Here is a 15,000-nt window from a genome sequence, read left to right as displayed (position 1 = left end):
TGTGAAAGAAATAAAACTTTGAACTGCTTTGTGAAATGCAGTCCGTGTGCCACACAATCTTATAAACATTGAAGACTCCTGTTCAGAGCTAACAGGATGAATGCTCCAGCTAATTTAAAGTGCAAGCAGTAGAAGTTATCACACTGCACCACAACAAAAACAAAGTGCAAGGTGAATTGAATCAATGTGTTTAGCAGTCAAGAACTGTAGTCCGGTCTGATAGAACAGCCAGGTCAGGCTGAGGGCCATTTTCACACGCAAATAATTTAATGCAACCATTGTCTGCTAATGGGGAGTATTTTCGGTTTATCCTTTTTCTAATACTGCACACAAATCCCATCAGGTCACTGTCATGTACTTTTGTAAAAATCAAACGATTTCAGTACAAATACCAGAAGGGGTTAAGCTTTCCTTAATAGCTAGTTTAAAAAAAATGGTTATGTCTTAGGTTACAATTTCACAAAATCTGAAATTTAAGTATGGACACAACTAAACCTGCTACTGTAAACTGAGTGAAACAAAAAAACTACTCACCCTTGGTTTCTGCTCCAGAGCAAATATTGAGGCAGATCATGCAGCCAAGCAGAAATTGCAAGAGCGAAAATTAAGAAAAAGCAAAAGAAGGGAAGAGAAACAGAGACAGAGCAAATGGGAGAAAGAAGAAGATCTGTTAGTGCATTTTGAAGTAAGCATAATTTCAGACATTTTTTTGTCAACAGAGAGACAACAGAAAGCTTTGCAATAGGTTAGTCCACAGAGTGACATTTGTATGCATTAAGAGAAAAAGTATCATTGTTATGACATTTTTCACAATAACGGACTTGTCAAAAGTAGAAACAGAGCAGAGTTACAGTTTCTCACAATCAAAAAACGTGTGTGACTTGTGTGTGTGGAATAAGATTTGAAAGGCTGGAGAAATGAGACTGTATAGTTTGAGTTGTATTTGTGAAAAAAAGAACTTCCACAAGCTTGAAACACGCAAAACTATTTTCTCAGTGACATGAAATTCTTTGACGCGTGGGACTATTTTCTCCCAAAATAAAATCCACTGCCCAAGTCCTCATGCGATTAAAAAAAACAAAAAAACAACAAAACACTTCCATAAACAGAGCACAGTATGTGTGCATTCATGAAAGTTAAGACATAATAAAAATGCAGATTTTTGTAGTCACTTCACGGTTACTCACTACACGGGTCAGCAGACAATTTGTTACAATGAATTCCAATAGTGCTGCAGCTTATGCCACTTTCGGGTCTCTCTCTTTTGAAGTTTCTTGATGAAGCTCTTAGAAGTAGGACTCCTCTCTGCCCTCACAGGCTCCACCCTCAGTATATAAATATATAAAGACTCCAATTAAAGCCCTCAGATGTCAAGGGAACATGTTAAAGCTTAGAGTTCAAAGGCAGAGATTGGAGCATCATTAGCTATACTTAATTTATAATATGTGATTATTAATCACAATAAAACAACCCTCACTCATGCATCTAATTATTAACTTTGGTTAACCCCTCACTATTCATACTCAACCTCAAAGCTATGTGAATGACTTCTGTCATATAGAGATGTTCCGATACCGATACCAGTATCGGTATCGGCTCCGATACTGCCTAAAACGCTGGTATCGGTATCGGGAAGTACTGGAGTTCATGCACCGATCCAATACCACGTAATAAAGCCCTAAAGAAAAAATACGTTAAAAGTAGTTTTCTTTAGGTTCTTTTTCTGACTGACTGTCAAACTGCAGAATAAAAGAACATTCTGTGGCATTCATGTTTCACGAAGAGTTTAACCTGAGCCAGACCGACAACAAAGATAGAAATCATATCACATCCATACAGGATAGTACTATACAGTTCTTAAAACATAATAAAATATATGACACACTGGTATCGGATCGGTACTCGGTATCGGCCGATACACAAGTTCAGGTATCGGGAAGCAAAAAATGGTATCGGACCATCTCTACTGTCATATAGCACTTCCTTTTTTTAACCACTATGTGATCAATGCCCATAGAACAAAGCACAACTAACAGTCTTTTCGCAGCAAAGGAAACACGTGTGAGCAGTAGCTACTGTATGTTTGCGGGTGTGAGTTTGTGTGTTTGGGTGGACAGGACACATTCAGCATAGACAAGAAACATTTAAGACGTTTTTTTATTAATCTGGTGCATTATAACAAAAAAATATATAATGCACATATGCTATATGTAGTTTGTTCAGCTGGATGTTAATTTAATTATTTGGGCATTTATATGCTTTTATTACAGACAGTAAAGCGATGACAGCAGAGAGCGATGCAACAAAAGGTCACTTTGGTCTGACTCGAACCAGGAACGCTGCTGTTCATAGTTGGCGAATTAAACTCTAATGGCGCTTTTCCATTACATGGTACCTGCTCGCCTCGACTCTACTCGCCTTTTTTGGTTTTCCATTACGAAAAAAAGTCCCTGGTACCTGCTAACAGGTACTTTTTTTAGTACCACCTCCGTCGAGGTTCCAAGCGAGCTGAGCCGATACCAAAAGGTGACGTGAAAGCGACAGATGGGGGGTGTCCTGAACAAACCCGCCATTTTTAAATAGTTTAGCCAGCTGTGTTTTTTTTTTTTTTTTTTTTTTGCTGCCTCCAGCTTCATTTGAAACTAAATGTGTCTTCTGGCTGTGGCAACAACAACACACCTTCCACGTTCTGTGTGTGTGTCGTGTTAGGTCACGGCAGTTTACTGCGGCGCCGCTATGACGACCAGCCACACTGAGACGGTACTAAAATCTGCAATGGAAAACGGACGCACAGTGAGGCGAGTAGAGTCGAGGCGAGTAGAGGTGAGGCAAATAGAGTCGAGGCGAGTAGAGGTGAGGCGAGTAGAGTCGAGTAGAGGCGAGGTGAGGCGAGGTGAGGCGAGGCGAGTAGAGGTGAGGCGAGTAGAGGTGAGGCGAGTAGAGTCGAGTAGAGGTGAGTCGAGGCGAGTAGAGGTGAGGCGAGTCTAGGCGAGTAGAGTCGAGGCGAGTAGAGTCGAGGCGAGTAGAGGTGAGGCGAGTCGAGGCGAGTAGAGTCGAGGCGAGTAGAGTCAAGGCGAGTAGAGTCGAGGCGAGGTGAGGCAAGTCGAGGCGAGTCGAGTAGAGGCGAGTAGGGGCGGGGCAGTGGGGGCGAGGCGAGGCGAGCGAGTCAGTGGAGTAGAGCGAGGCGAGTAGAGGCGAGGCGAGTAGAGGCGAGGCGAGGCGAGTAGAGGCGAGGCGAGTAGAGGCGAGGCGAGTAGAGTAGAGGCGAGGCGAGTAGAGTCGAGGCGAGTCGAGCAGGTACCACGTAATGGAAAAACGCCATAAGCTTCGGTGAGCCCCCAAGATGCTTCTTTTGTGTCAATCAGAGAATTAGTCAGAAATATTGTTGCAGAAGCATGTATACCTCTAAAGTTTTTTTTTTTTTTTTCCAAAATGTATTTTATTACCTGATGCAAGTAAAAAAGAATTCAGCTTGTAGATACAAACTGTTACCATTAATTTGGTTTTGCCCTCTGTAGGCTGATCATAGATCACAATAGAACAGTTTTGGGTGTAGAAGGGGTTTGTAGTCGATAAATAGGACATTTCTATTTTCATTTACAATTTAATTTAATCTATGTTTTCAGTGGTTTAAAAATGAGAACCCAAATGACCATGTCTTTATAAAACTACTTAAGGACCCAGCATTTGTGAGTGAATGTGTGACAGGACAGGTGCTCAAATGTATAATAAAATTGTTCCTGTGTTGGGAAAAGAAATGCAACAAACAATAACACATAAATATTGTCCTAGACAGCCATTTCTGTCAAGGTTTACAAGTCATATTACATATGTTTATGGGAAAATTGCCCCAGAAGATATGAGATTGAATCTGTATGAAATAAACTAATATAACCGTTCAGCTGTATAGTACAAGAAGACAATAACATCTCAGTAAGCCAGTAGGCAGAAATAGAACTGTATATGCCTAGAGTTGCATTGGCTTGAACAGACCAGGCCCTGACAGGAGGTGTAGAGAGAAAGAAGCAAGGACAGACTGTATGGTGAGGTCAGAGGAATTAAGAAACATGTATGTGTGCGCATAAGTTATGGCAGTTATTTAATGGCAAAACCAGTAGATATTATAATAACTATCGCGATTAGTTTATCGCAACACTGTACAGCTCCTGCCTTGGTAAGTGACTTTAAAATAAATGCCTGAATGGTCAGAAGACCACTTTTCAAATGGGAAGTTTTATTATTTTGTGAGTGCAAGCGGAGAAAGACACTAGTCTACAGCGATTTCATCTTACACAAAGCAAGTGGTCCACTCGCATGCATCAGCTCTCGCAGAACAGCAGCTGTGTAGCAAGAGAAAGCAGACAGGAACGAAGAGAAGTAGAAAATGATCCAAAAGAACAGCAAGGTATTAGTTGGATTTCCTGTCTGAGCTTTCAGTTAAGGAGCACTTTAAAGCAATTTCACATTAGATCTTGTATGGGGGGAAAACCATTATTGCACTGACATCTATGGGTTGAAAGGTATACAGTAAGTCTGTTGAACCTCTGACCACATCAATGATTCACAGCTAGGTTGTACTTGTAACCGCAGCCGGCTGTAATAGAGGATTGCATTGTATTACAACACTACAGCACTGCTGCACAGTGTGTGGGAAAAATATGCTAGTTGGTAAAACGAAAGCCCAAAACCAATGTAACAAGACAGGCGCTAACATGGAAGTCACAAGGGAAGAGAAAACGAGGGAGACCCGACTGACAGCTCTAAGTGTGATTAGAAAAAAGCAGAGGAGCAAAATCGGTTGTTGACCGGAACGGCGCAATGCCCTTCGCGGTGCTTTCACTTCCCTATCTATTGCCCGGCTCAATCTGCTCTGTGTACACTGGGAAAGAAAAGGCCACTTCGAAAATAAGTGAAGAAAACAATGATTACATGGTGTTTTTTGCTTGTAAATGAGTAAAACAATCTGCCAATGGGACAACTAAAAATTCACTTGGTAAGATTACAAGATGATCCATCTTTTACAAATAACACAGCAGCTTAAAACCCTTATAAGATGTCAAAAAAAGCTTGTTTCATCTGAGATACGAATCAAAAACAAGATGTTTAAGACTCTTTTACATAACAAGATATTTAAGACGCATCGTCTAAAAACAAGTCCCTAGATCTCACTGAAATAAATATAACTTGTTAGGTGATTGTATCTTATATTAAGTGTTATTAGATTTTTTTGCTAGAAATCACATGAATATACTTTGGCTTTGTTGCAGTGTACCGCGCGTGGCTCAGTCAAAAAACAATAGACAAGGCACATATTTTTTAGCAAAGACCATCTTGTGAAACGCTGGTGGAATCACAAATGTTGTCTAGAGTGGCGGCGATCAGCTGCACCCGTGGAATCCAGTAGCTGTAGTTTAAAATGAAATAAGACATGCAATACATTTCAAAAGTTAATATTCAGATATGAACGTGATTTAATAAGAATATTAAATAAGAAAATACAGCGAGTTAATTATCTCTATAATAAATTCAGAATTTTGTCTTGGCCTCAAAATCCATCCTCTACAGCTCTAAAATCTTGAGATGCATATTGGTTACATCTAAATGTTTTTTTGGCAAACGGTATAAAAAGTCTCCGTCTGATGCAAACTTAAGTGTGTTTGTGTGTGTTCATGCACGTAGGCGATAATGAAAAGAGCACTTGAGTGGGTGTGCACACCCAGACAGTCCTTTTATTTGTACACGGGATGGGTGTCATAATTAACAACCCAGGAAGAGTGCCTTTCTTTTTAATGAGTGAGGAAATAGGAAATCCTGCGGCAATATGCAATCCAATCTGACCACCAGCATCGATTTACTGTAGCAGGTCACAATTAGACTTGATAGATATTCCCGGTCTCTCCTGCAGGGTTGTTTTTTTATACTAAACCAGGTACGTTTGTGTGCATTTGTTATCATGTGCATGAATATCGGTGGTTGACATTCATGTACATGGAAGTAAAAAGCACCTGATTAAGTATGTAATTATACTTATTTTTTAACAAGTTAAGACTTAATTGAGCCCCAAAGGAAAGATTCAGGTGTTGCAGCAGCACAAAAACAGAAATAAGTGCAAATAAATAGGGAAGTAAAAAATAATAATGAGGTGTATATATAGCCAGAACAAGAATAGGAGTAAAATACAAACAATACATGAGCAACCAAAGACAAAGTTAGGAGTTAAAGTAAGTAGTGTGAGTGAGTGTGGTTAATAGCAGTGATTCAGCAAGTCTAGTATTATCCAGTAAGCCCAACAAGTCAAAACTGCAGTGGCACCCTTTATTTGGGCTATATACCCTTTCAATTTCAACATTTCTGTCTACTAGACACTGCATGATTATGTATTGGATACTTTTCAAGTTGTACTAAATTACATAATCAACTAGAATTCTGAGTGCTGCCTTGAGTCATAGTGCAGCTACGTTTGCAGTCTACGATAAACTGGCAGAGTACTGAATTGTTGTTTAAATTGGCAATTGAGTTTCTTGTGTTCATTTCATTTTCAGTACCTGTTGTACATCTCTAAAGGTCATTTGAAAAAAAACTCAGCTGTTGCATAAGTTTACAAAATTCCAACAATGCAACCACAGCATTCACTCACTAAAATGATCTCTCTTGCTGAGCCTAATTGCTTTTTTATTGAATTATACATAAAATGTGAGCTGCATATAAATGTCCTTATGTTGTAACTTGGAGAAAAATAATTGGAATTTAAATGGTTAAAGAATATACAACCAGCGCTGCCAAATGTGCAGACATCTGCTGTACTACTCCTTGCACTTCTCAACAATAAATTACTATTTTGCTAAGCATGTTCACAGGGTATGGTTTTGTCTAAACCATATTTGGGGCAGGCAGTCTTTCCAAAGTGGTATTTTTTCCTGTTTTGCACCATGTCTGTTAAACAACAAGTTCACGGTTTTATTTTTTGTCTCTGTGTTTGAAAACCAACAACACAAGACTTATCCCCCAGCTGTCTATGTAAATGATGAAAACAGGGCAGTGGCTGATGCACACACTTATTGGAGGCATCAAGCTTTCAGCACAGGTGATAGTCATCACTAGACTAATAACGCTGTTGCCTTGAATGGATGTAAAGGGTGTGTAAGCAGTGTAAGCAGCTACAGTCCAGAAATCACTAATGAGTCCAAATACACAACTATACAATGAGTAGAATAATTTGAGGTGTAGTCAAGCGCTGAGATCATCGTACTTGGTAATAAAAGGGCCACGATATAAGGATGCAAAGAGAAATGAGTGCTCATTATACGACATCTAAAGGATTGTTCTTGTTTAGAGTCAGTAGCTTTAGTAGAGAACATTTAGTTAACTTTAGCTGCTGAACAGAAATCCTTCCACAGTTCCGTAGCCGGATGAAAACTTACAAAGACTCATTAAGTGTTAAATGCCTGGCAGTACCAAGGGTAGAGGAAAAGGAAACCATCTAATAGAAGTTGAAAGAGGACACGGCTGTGTCAAGGTACAATATCTCTCTTTCTCGTAATTTAGGGTGTAATATAATAAATATTCATATAAAAAAAAAAAAACTGAATTTTGGTGGAACCACCTGAATTTTTTATGTTTTTATTTAAGTGTTTCTGATGGACTTGAAAAGCAATTTACAGACAAAATCGATTGATCTGTGCTGCTCATTTCAGACCCAATAATTAAGGGTTATTTTGGTTGAGTCAATGTGAGGAACTGAGCTTGCCCATCAGTTGTTTTTCATCTAAAAGATTTTGGAATAGCGTTTTGAGGAGACAAGTCAATAACAACCTTGCAAAATAGTTTGTCAAAGAAAACATACTGTGTGGAGGTGATGTGTGATACTGTGAATGCTAAAAGGCAAGCTAAGAGAATGAGCGAAAACTTCTAGGGTAGGAACCCAATAGAACGCAACCTTTCAAATGGCTACATGATATATCAACATCAACACCACCACAAGCCAACCCACAACTTATACATTTCCATTCTAGTTACTTCTTTTTAGCCGCTCTAACATACAAAATTGGCCCTTGTTTCTCATGTGCTTAAAACTACTCTGCAATTGCTCCATTGGACTAAAGACATAACCTTACACGCATTCCAGAGTAACATCCTCTCACTGTAATTGAAAGGTTGCATTGGTTTCTATTGATTAGGACGGGGCATTTCGTATTAAAGGTTCACAGCTAATGAGCAGAGGCTTGAGAGACAAGCACAGTAATCAACTTGTATTATTCAGTACAGTCTTATAAAATGTTGTTTGCTCCAACCTGCTTGCTCAAAAGTAAAAACACCCATTTATCGCAATTTGCTCTCTAAGGAGATGTGTTGAAGTGGCTCTGACCCTTTACCAAAAACAAACCAACCCAGAATAGATAAACAGAGGAGCCAAAAAGTATATTACCGCTGTGAATAAAATGTCTACTTAGTCAAATAAATGTGTGCTTCACTCCTCCAAATGTAGTACTATAAATTCTGATGGAATGTGTAGTCCCAGCCTTCTCTTAACACTTTGAATAATAATTTATTCTTTTTTAAAATCACTGTATCACTGTATTTTTATTTACACTTGATTAAGTCTGCCAAAGATACAACAGTTATGGTCTCAAAACAAACTGTTCCAAGTCCCCATCCAAACTCAGTTTGTTTATAGGATGGCAGGCATTCTCTTAAAAAACAACAGCAAGAATGCACAACATCACGAAAGAATAAGGACGTTTCAAGGGAAATAAATGAATATTTAATAAGAAAAACTGAGTGAATGTTGTTTCATACTGTGTCCTTTTTAATGTTTAATGCTGATCCAGATGCTGCTGCTCTTAAGTGAGATGAAACATGATGCTACATGGCTGAGTTAATAAAATGACAATCCCATTTGCATGTATGAATACATGTACACTCACTGACGCACAGCAGCAGTAGCAACTGGGTTAAAGAGCTTAACCCACCAGTCATGCTGCTTTACAACCTCCACTGGGATGGGAGGAAACAGGGAGAAACACAGCTAAGAGAATGGACTCAAACCATGAGAATGGTTTGACATAGTCAAAATGTGTTGCAGTGCTCATGTTTGTGCCTCCTTCCATATGATAAGAAGTGTGTTTCAGGATTACTGTAAAATACGTGTGTGTGTGTGTGTGTGTGTGTGTGTGTGTGTGTGTGTGTGTGTGGGGGGGGGGTAGTAAAGTAAAATTGTCTTCCGGTGGACATCCTTCCTTTGTCCTCTCCAGAGATCACTTTACTGTCTACCTGTTTGCCATTTAGATTGCCTCCATTATTCAACACCTTGACGGTAGGGAACAAGGGTGTACTGGTGTGTAGGAAGGGGGGTTCTTGTGTGCCTTGAGAGGAGCAGCATAGAGTTGTGACAGGTAGATAACACCTGGATGAATAATTCAAATTGGCACAAGCTAGCTGAGTCAGTGACAAGACAAGAAAGAAAACACAAGACATGTGAATAAATCAACAGAGAAGGGATTAATAGACCACGCACAGGAGAGGACAAGACTGATAACATCCCATACCTCCTGCTCTGGCTTTAATCATTCCAACATCCTTGTACATGAATATTCCAGATCTTGCCAGTCGTACTAATGTGTAAATATGTAACTGTATGGTGTCTTATCATGCAGCATTACCACTGGGAATAGTCAAAATAGCCCAAAAACAGCATGGCAACCTTGAGGACTCGGATTCAGCAAGGACTGCTGACTGCCTAGTGATATTTTCGAGACCGTACTAAAACTGCTGAAAAGGGAGGAAGACGGCAGATGTAAGAGACACTACACATGTGGTCTATCTATGGAGTTAGGCCTTATTTTAATACTGTTGTTCCTGTCTCCATATAAACGTATTGTGACTACATTCAAAGATATTATGGAATGATATTGGCCAAGGAAACTTTAAATGAATGAGGCATTGAAAGGAAATCCACATTCTAGTTCATTTAGCTTTCATGAGAGCTCCTCCTACGCTTAAAACAGCAGAGGAAATTGGACCAAATCAAGTGATGACTTGTGTCATGCATAACTCACTATCCATTCACTTAAGGTGATAAAAAGCAGTCTGTTTGCTAACAGTAGCCTAGAGGGTTGATATTAGCACTCACACACTTGCCTGTATCTTTTTCATGCAATTCCTCTTAAATGAAGACACAGTCAATTACTCTCAAGCATAGATCCCCGCACGCACAACACAAAAACAAAACACATTCACCTTCCTTGTTTTACCACTCCAGCTCAACTAAGAAACCCTGCTCCCTAGCACCACTCTGAAAAAAAAAGCCAATATGCCACAGTCATGAGCCAGAAAGTATGTACAGGGAGACGGAGGAGTAAGTTAAGAGAAAAAAGGTACATTCAGAGTAGAAACATACAGTACGGAATAATGAAAAGAAATGTTTCGAAATGTCCTGAAAAGGTGAAAATAAAGCTCATTGCTTTAGAAATATATCATGTAATAATAAGTTAAAAACATAAAACAATAAAGTCATTTCAGAATACAAGTGCAGAAGTCAGGCAGATGGACATTCAATAAATTAAGTAGAAAATAAATGTAGTGAGAGTCTGACCTGTTCTTTGTGAACAAAAAGTGAGAGCAACTCTGCACAGCAACTCTGGTTTCGCATATTGGTTCTCATCAGCCCGCACCCAGAAACAGCCATCTGACATTTCCTGGGGACGAATCTAAAAACAGACATCCACAGTTCAGCACATTTAGTCAACACATGGTTTAGTATTTTACAGATTATTGTATAGAGGCTACAGAGGAAAATGTCAATATAAAGAAAACACATCAATGAATCAGACATTAGTCACATACTAAAGCTACAAAAGACTATTCCAAATTAACTTGCTTCAATTAAGTTCCCAAAGTAAATACCACATTGACCCGATAAGACGACCCCCTCTTTTTCAAGACTCATTCTTAGAAAAACTTTTTTGAAGAGCAAATGTTTTTATAAAGAAAATTATTTTATTTGAAAATAATTATATTAAAAACACATTGAATAAACCAAGGTAGGCTGTTGTTTTTAACATATTTTAAATAAAATCAAATGGTATTTACCTTAAAAAAAAAAAAATAATAATAATGAAAGTAAAGGCCTATTTCTAATACCAATTAGGCTGGTTAAGTTCTTTGTAATAAAAATATAGTGTCTGTCGATTTCTGCACAGCTTCAGCAGTGTCCCCAGAGAGACACATGGACAGAAATAGGTGCATGCGTCCCGAGCCGCACGCTTGACAGCGTAACACAATCTCAGTGCTTCAGTTTGCATTACCTGTGTCAGGCTTAGGACGGGTTTGGACATAAAAAACAAAATGTCCGCCGTGTTCTGGTTGGGTTAGATTACTACTCTCTACGTCGGACAGAAATATGCGGCCCGAGCTGCAGTTCACCGCCACTTTCGTCACTATCATGCTCTGGTTCCACCGGCTCACCATCCTCGCTGCCAGGAGGCTCGCCATTTGTCGCCATCTGCTGTTATGAACGTATATTGACATTTAAAAGTCCAAACCCGTCTTATATTCCAAGGTTACAACTAGGGCTGCACGATAAGAGGAAAATATGTGATATGCGATAATATAGTTGAATATCGCAATAACAATATTACTTGCGATATATAAACAAGTATTAAAGTGTACTTAGTTCAGCATGTCTGCTGTTTTCAGTATTCTGCTAAAATACAACAAATTGCCTGTAGAATTTAAAACTAGAGGGACCGACACAAAGGATTTTTAAAGCCGATATCGATACAAATATTTGGTGATTTAAAAATATCTTTTCTCTTGGTCTTTGGTGCTTCTACACGCATAGAAACTTGGAGAAAAAAAAACATACGGGCAGGGGCGCCATATAGGGGGGAAAAGTTAGGACAATTCCAAGGGCCCATGACTGACAGAGGCCCCAACAAATAGTTAAAAACTAATATAAAATTATTAAACCATCATCATTCAGTATATATATTTCAAATATAATAATACAATGAATGATCTCTTTGTTTTTACTTGTTTTTGGCAGTAAAAGTTAAATATCCCCATTGACCAAAAAGTAAACATCCATATTGACCGACCACCCCCCTGTATATGCATGAAATGGTTTGGTCCTGCCGTAGCGCACTCAGTGACTGACGGTGTTTAGTTGCAGTCAGTAGATGTGCCAGAACTAGCTACAGTGACCACGATGTTACTAAGTAACGTTAAATCAAAATATGGTTTTCAAAAAAGGAAAGAGAGAAAAGAAAGCGAGGAAAGACAAAGAAAAAGAAGAAAGGTGGGTAGCCTATAGTCTGTGAGTGGTATTAACCTGTTGGCTTAATGTCCATAGTGAAATAAGCTAGCTAGCTACAGACTAGTGTTAGCCTACATTTAATCACCATTTAATCAGTGCAGGGAAACGTTTAGCAAGATATTCATATTAAATCATTGTCCCTGCCCCTTTTAGCAGACTTAACAACAGATGAGTCAGCAGCACCCCAGTCTCCCCCTAACTGTGCCCCTCCCTGTCCCAGTGAAGAAGGTGAGCAACATTGTGTTCAATGACATGCCAGTTAGCATCATCGCAGGGAGTCTGTGGGGATTTCTCTGTCTTTCATTAATAATTATAATAATAATTAATAATAATAATTTGTTACGAGAATTTTCCATTTTGTTAAATTTCACAATAAAAATACATTGAGACTGTAAAAGATGGCCTTCAGCACATTTTTTATGGTTGCTTTTAATCTTGCATCAAATAGTGAACTGCATACTAGACTTGCATGCATGTACAAATCCCCAGCAGTAAATATTGTGCTAGTACTAGTATTGAAGTACAAGAAGCAAGACAGTTGCAAACCTTTAATTAGAGTTATGTAAAGCTTTTGATGGGACAGTTAGGTCCTAGAGATGTGGTGACAACAGCTGCGCAGAGGAAGCCCAATTTGATTTTTTTGTCATGGGGCCCAAAGTTCCTGGCGGCGCCCCTGGATACGGGTTTCTGAATGTGTCCTGCCTTCAGTCTCCGGGTGAGCTGTTCAAAATCTGCACGGCTTTCTACGTCACTAGCTGAAACGAGAGGGCTAATCGTAGCATGCTAGCGCTAGCATGCTAGCTCGTTCTGAATGGCAAAACACTGCTACAACACACTAGTTCACCATAATCTACAAAAGAACTACTTACATGTCCCTATTCTGCAGGAATTCCATGCAACGTTGGAAGTGTGCCCTCGTTTAGAAGAAGTCTCCCGGCTAATCCTGCCTCGTACTAACTGAAGTTGTAGAAACAAACAGCTAGCTAGATGATGTGATCTTACCTAGCTACTGCGCATGTGCGACTGACAACAAAGATGGGATAGAAGGGAGATGTCTCACTCTGTAGTTAAAACAGAGACCTGAACACAGGGTGAAAAGAGGATCTGCAGCAATGTGCAGTACAACAAAAATATGGTGTTTTTTGAAAATTAAACCATGTAAAACTATTCTGGTACAACCTCATAATACAATTATGAACCTGAAATGAGCATAATATGGCCACTTTAAGATATGAAACTTAAAGGGTTAAACACAAGTGTTTAGGACGTTGTAGAGCGCCCTCTGGTGGACAAACTATGCAACGCCAACACTCATAACATGGTTGAAGGGTGTTTTGTCCATTTTTATTTTATTTTTTAAATATTCATTTATCGGCCATTATAAACGCCGATGCCGAAATTAAACATAAAAGGCACCACTAAAAAAAGAATGACAGCTCCATTTTAAAGTGCAGTTTTCCACTGATATTTTCTTTCAACTAACAAAAAAAATCTCTGGGTATCAATCGCGATATGTTGCAGTCTTTCAGGATATGTATATTGAGCCAGTTGAAATTGCGATGGTGATAAACAAACAATATATTGTGCAGCCCTAGTTACAACTGTTAACCTGCCAATTAAAGTGAATATTGGCAAGTACATTCTTGGTGGATGTATTACCACATCCTTTTTACTTTTTCTCTTTAGTTTCTTTACTCTGAATTGGGACTGGGACGGTTACCGCATTACCGCGGCCACGTGACTCCTACCGCGGATCTGAGCTCGTCACCGTCATCACTGCAAAAAAAAACATTGGCCTGCAGATGTGTGCACGTTGTGTCTAATGACATGGATTCATTGATTCTGATGACATGGATTCATTGAGTCTAATGACATGGATTGTGTCTGATGACATTGTGTCTTACATGGATTCAAAAACAAAACTTATCATCCGTGTATTACGGTAGGAAAGGCAAAGACGTGTCCGTTCTCAGCTGAGGTAGACGCATTACTGTTACAGCTGCAGTGTTTACCATTGCACATTAGCCTAGCAGCTAACTTTCCTTCTGTTTATAGCTTTATATCCCGATAAAACGGCACGGTCAGCCTGCATGCACTTATATCGGTAGAGAGAGCAACAAGTTAGCGGACTGCCGAGTCGCCCTCTCTGCTCAGACTGCTCTCTGTCTGTTCAGCTGCTAGACGGGCTGCAACATGTTGTAAGGTTTAAGCCGATGTTTTTCGGGGATAACGCCATTCACTTTACCGGCAGTATTGGCACTAGATAAAGCCACCGTGTCTTGAGAAGTTCTAGCTTGTTGTTTTAGTGTTCACTTTTAACTCACTTTACATCATCTTTGCTTTCTCTTTTTCCTCTCTCTTTTCCTCACAGCGGCACTCATACGCTACTCTCCGTTACCGCTCGCTCTCCTTGCGCGACCACACCGGCACTGACGTCACTCACTTAAGGCACCCTGCCATTCTTGCTCTAACTTACGCTACTCTCGTAAGGAGGTTACGGTATACCGCTCTACCACGGGAATTTCTTGCTTTTCAACCGCGGTAAGAACAAATCCATACCGTCCCAGCCCTGCTCTGAATACTGTTAGCCACAAAAACAATGCATACCAAGGCACCAAGTCCAATGCTTTTTTTGACAAATGTTCCAGATGATTGTTACAGCAGCTAACAGTGAAGTGGAATGCTAT

The 15,000-nt window shown here is 39.5% G+C and overlaps 1 protein-coding gene across 5 annotated transcripts in view; it reads right to left on the bottom strand.

Annotated features, from left to right (window-relative positions):
* LOC144515515 (protein diaphanous homolog 3-like) overlaps positions 1 to 15,000 on the bottom strand; it is a 197,974-nt gene that overhangs the window by 122,716 nt on the left and 60,258 nt on the right. For all 5 annotated transcript variants that reach the window (XM_078246442.1, XM_078246461.1, XM_078246451.1 and 2 more), the window contains one exon: positions 10,592 to 10,706. In XM_078246442.1, coding sequence (XP_078102568.1) covers positions 10,592 to 10,706 — 115 coding nt within the window. The remainder of the gene's footprint in view (positions 1 to 10,591; positions 10,707 to 15,000) is intronic.

This window comes from Sander vitreus, chromosome 1, assembly GCF_031162955.1.
Source record: "Sander vitreus isolate 19-12246 chromosome 1, sanVit1, whole genome shotgun sequence".
Taxonomy (NCBI): Eukaryota; Metazoa; Chordata; class Actinopteri; order Perciformes; family Percidae; genus Sander; species Sander vitreus.
This window is presented reverse-complemented; position numbering and strand designations above follow the sequence as displayed.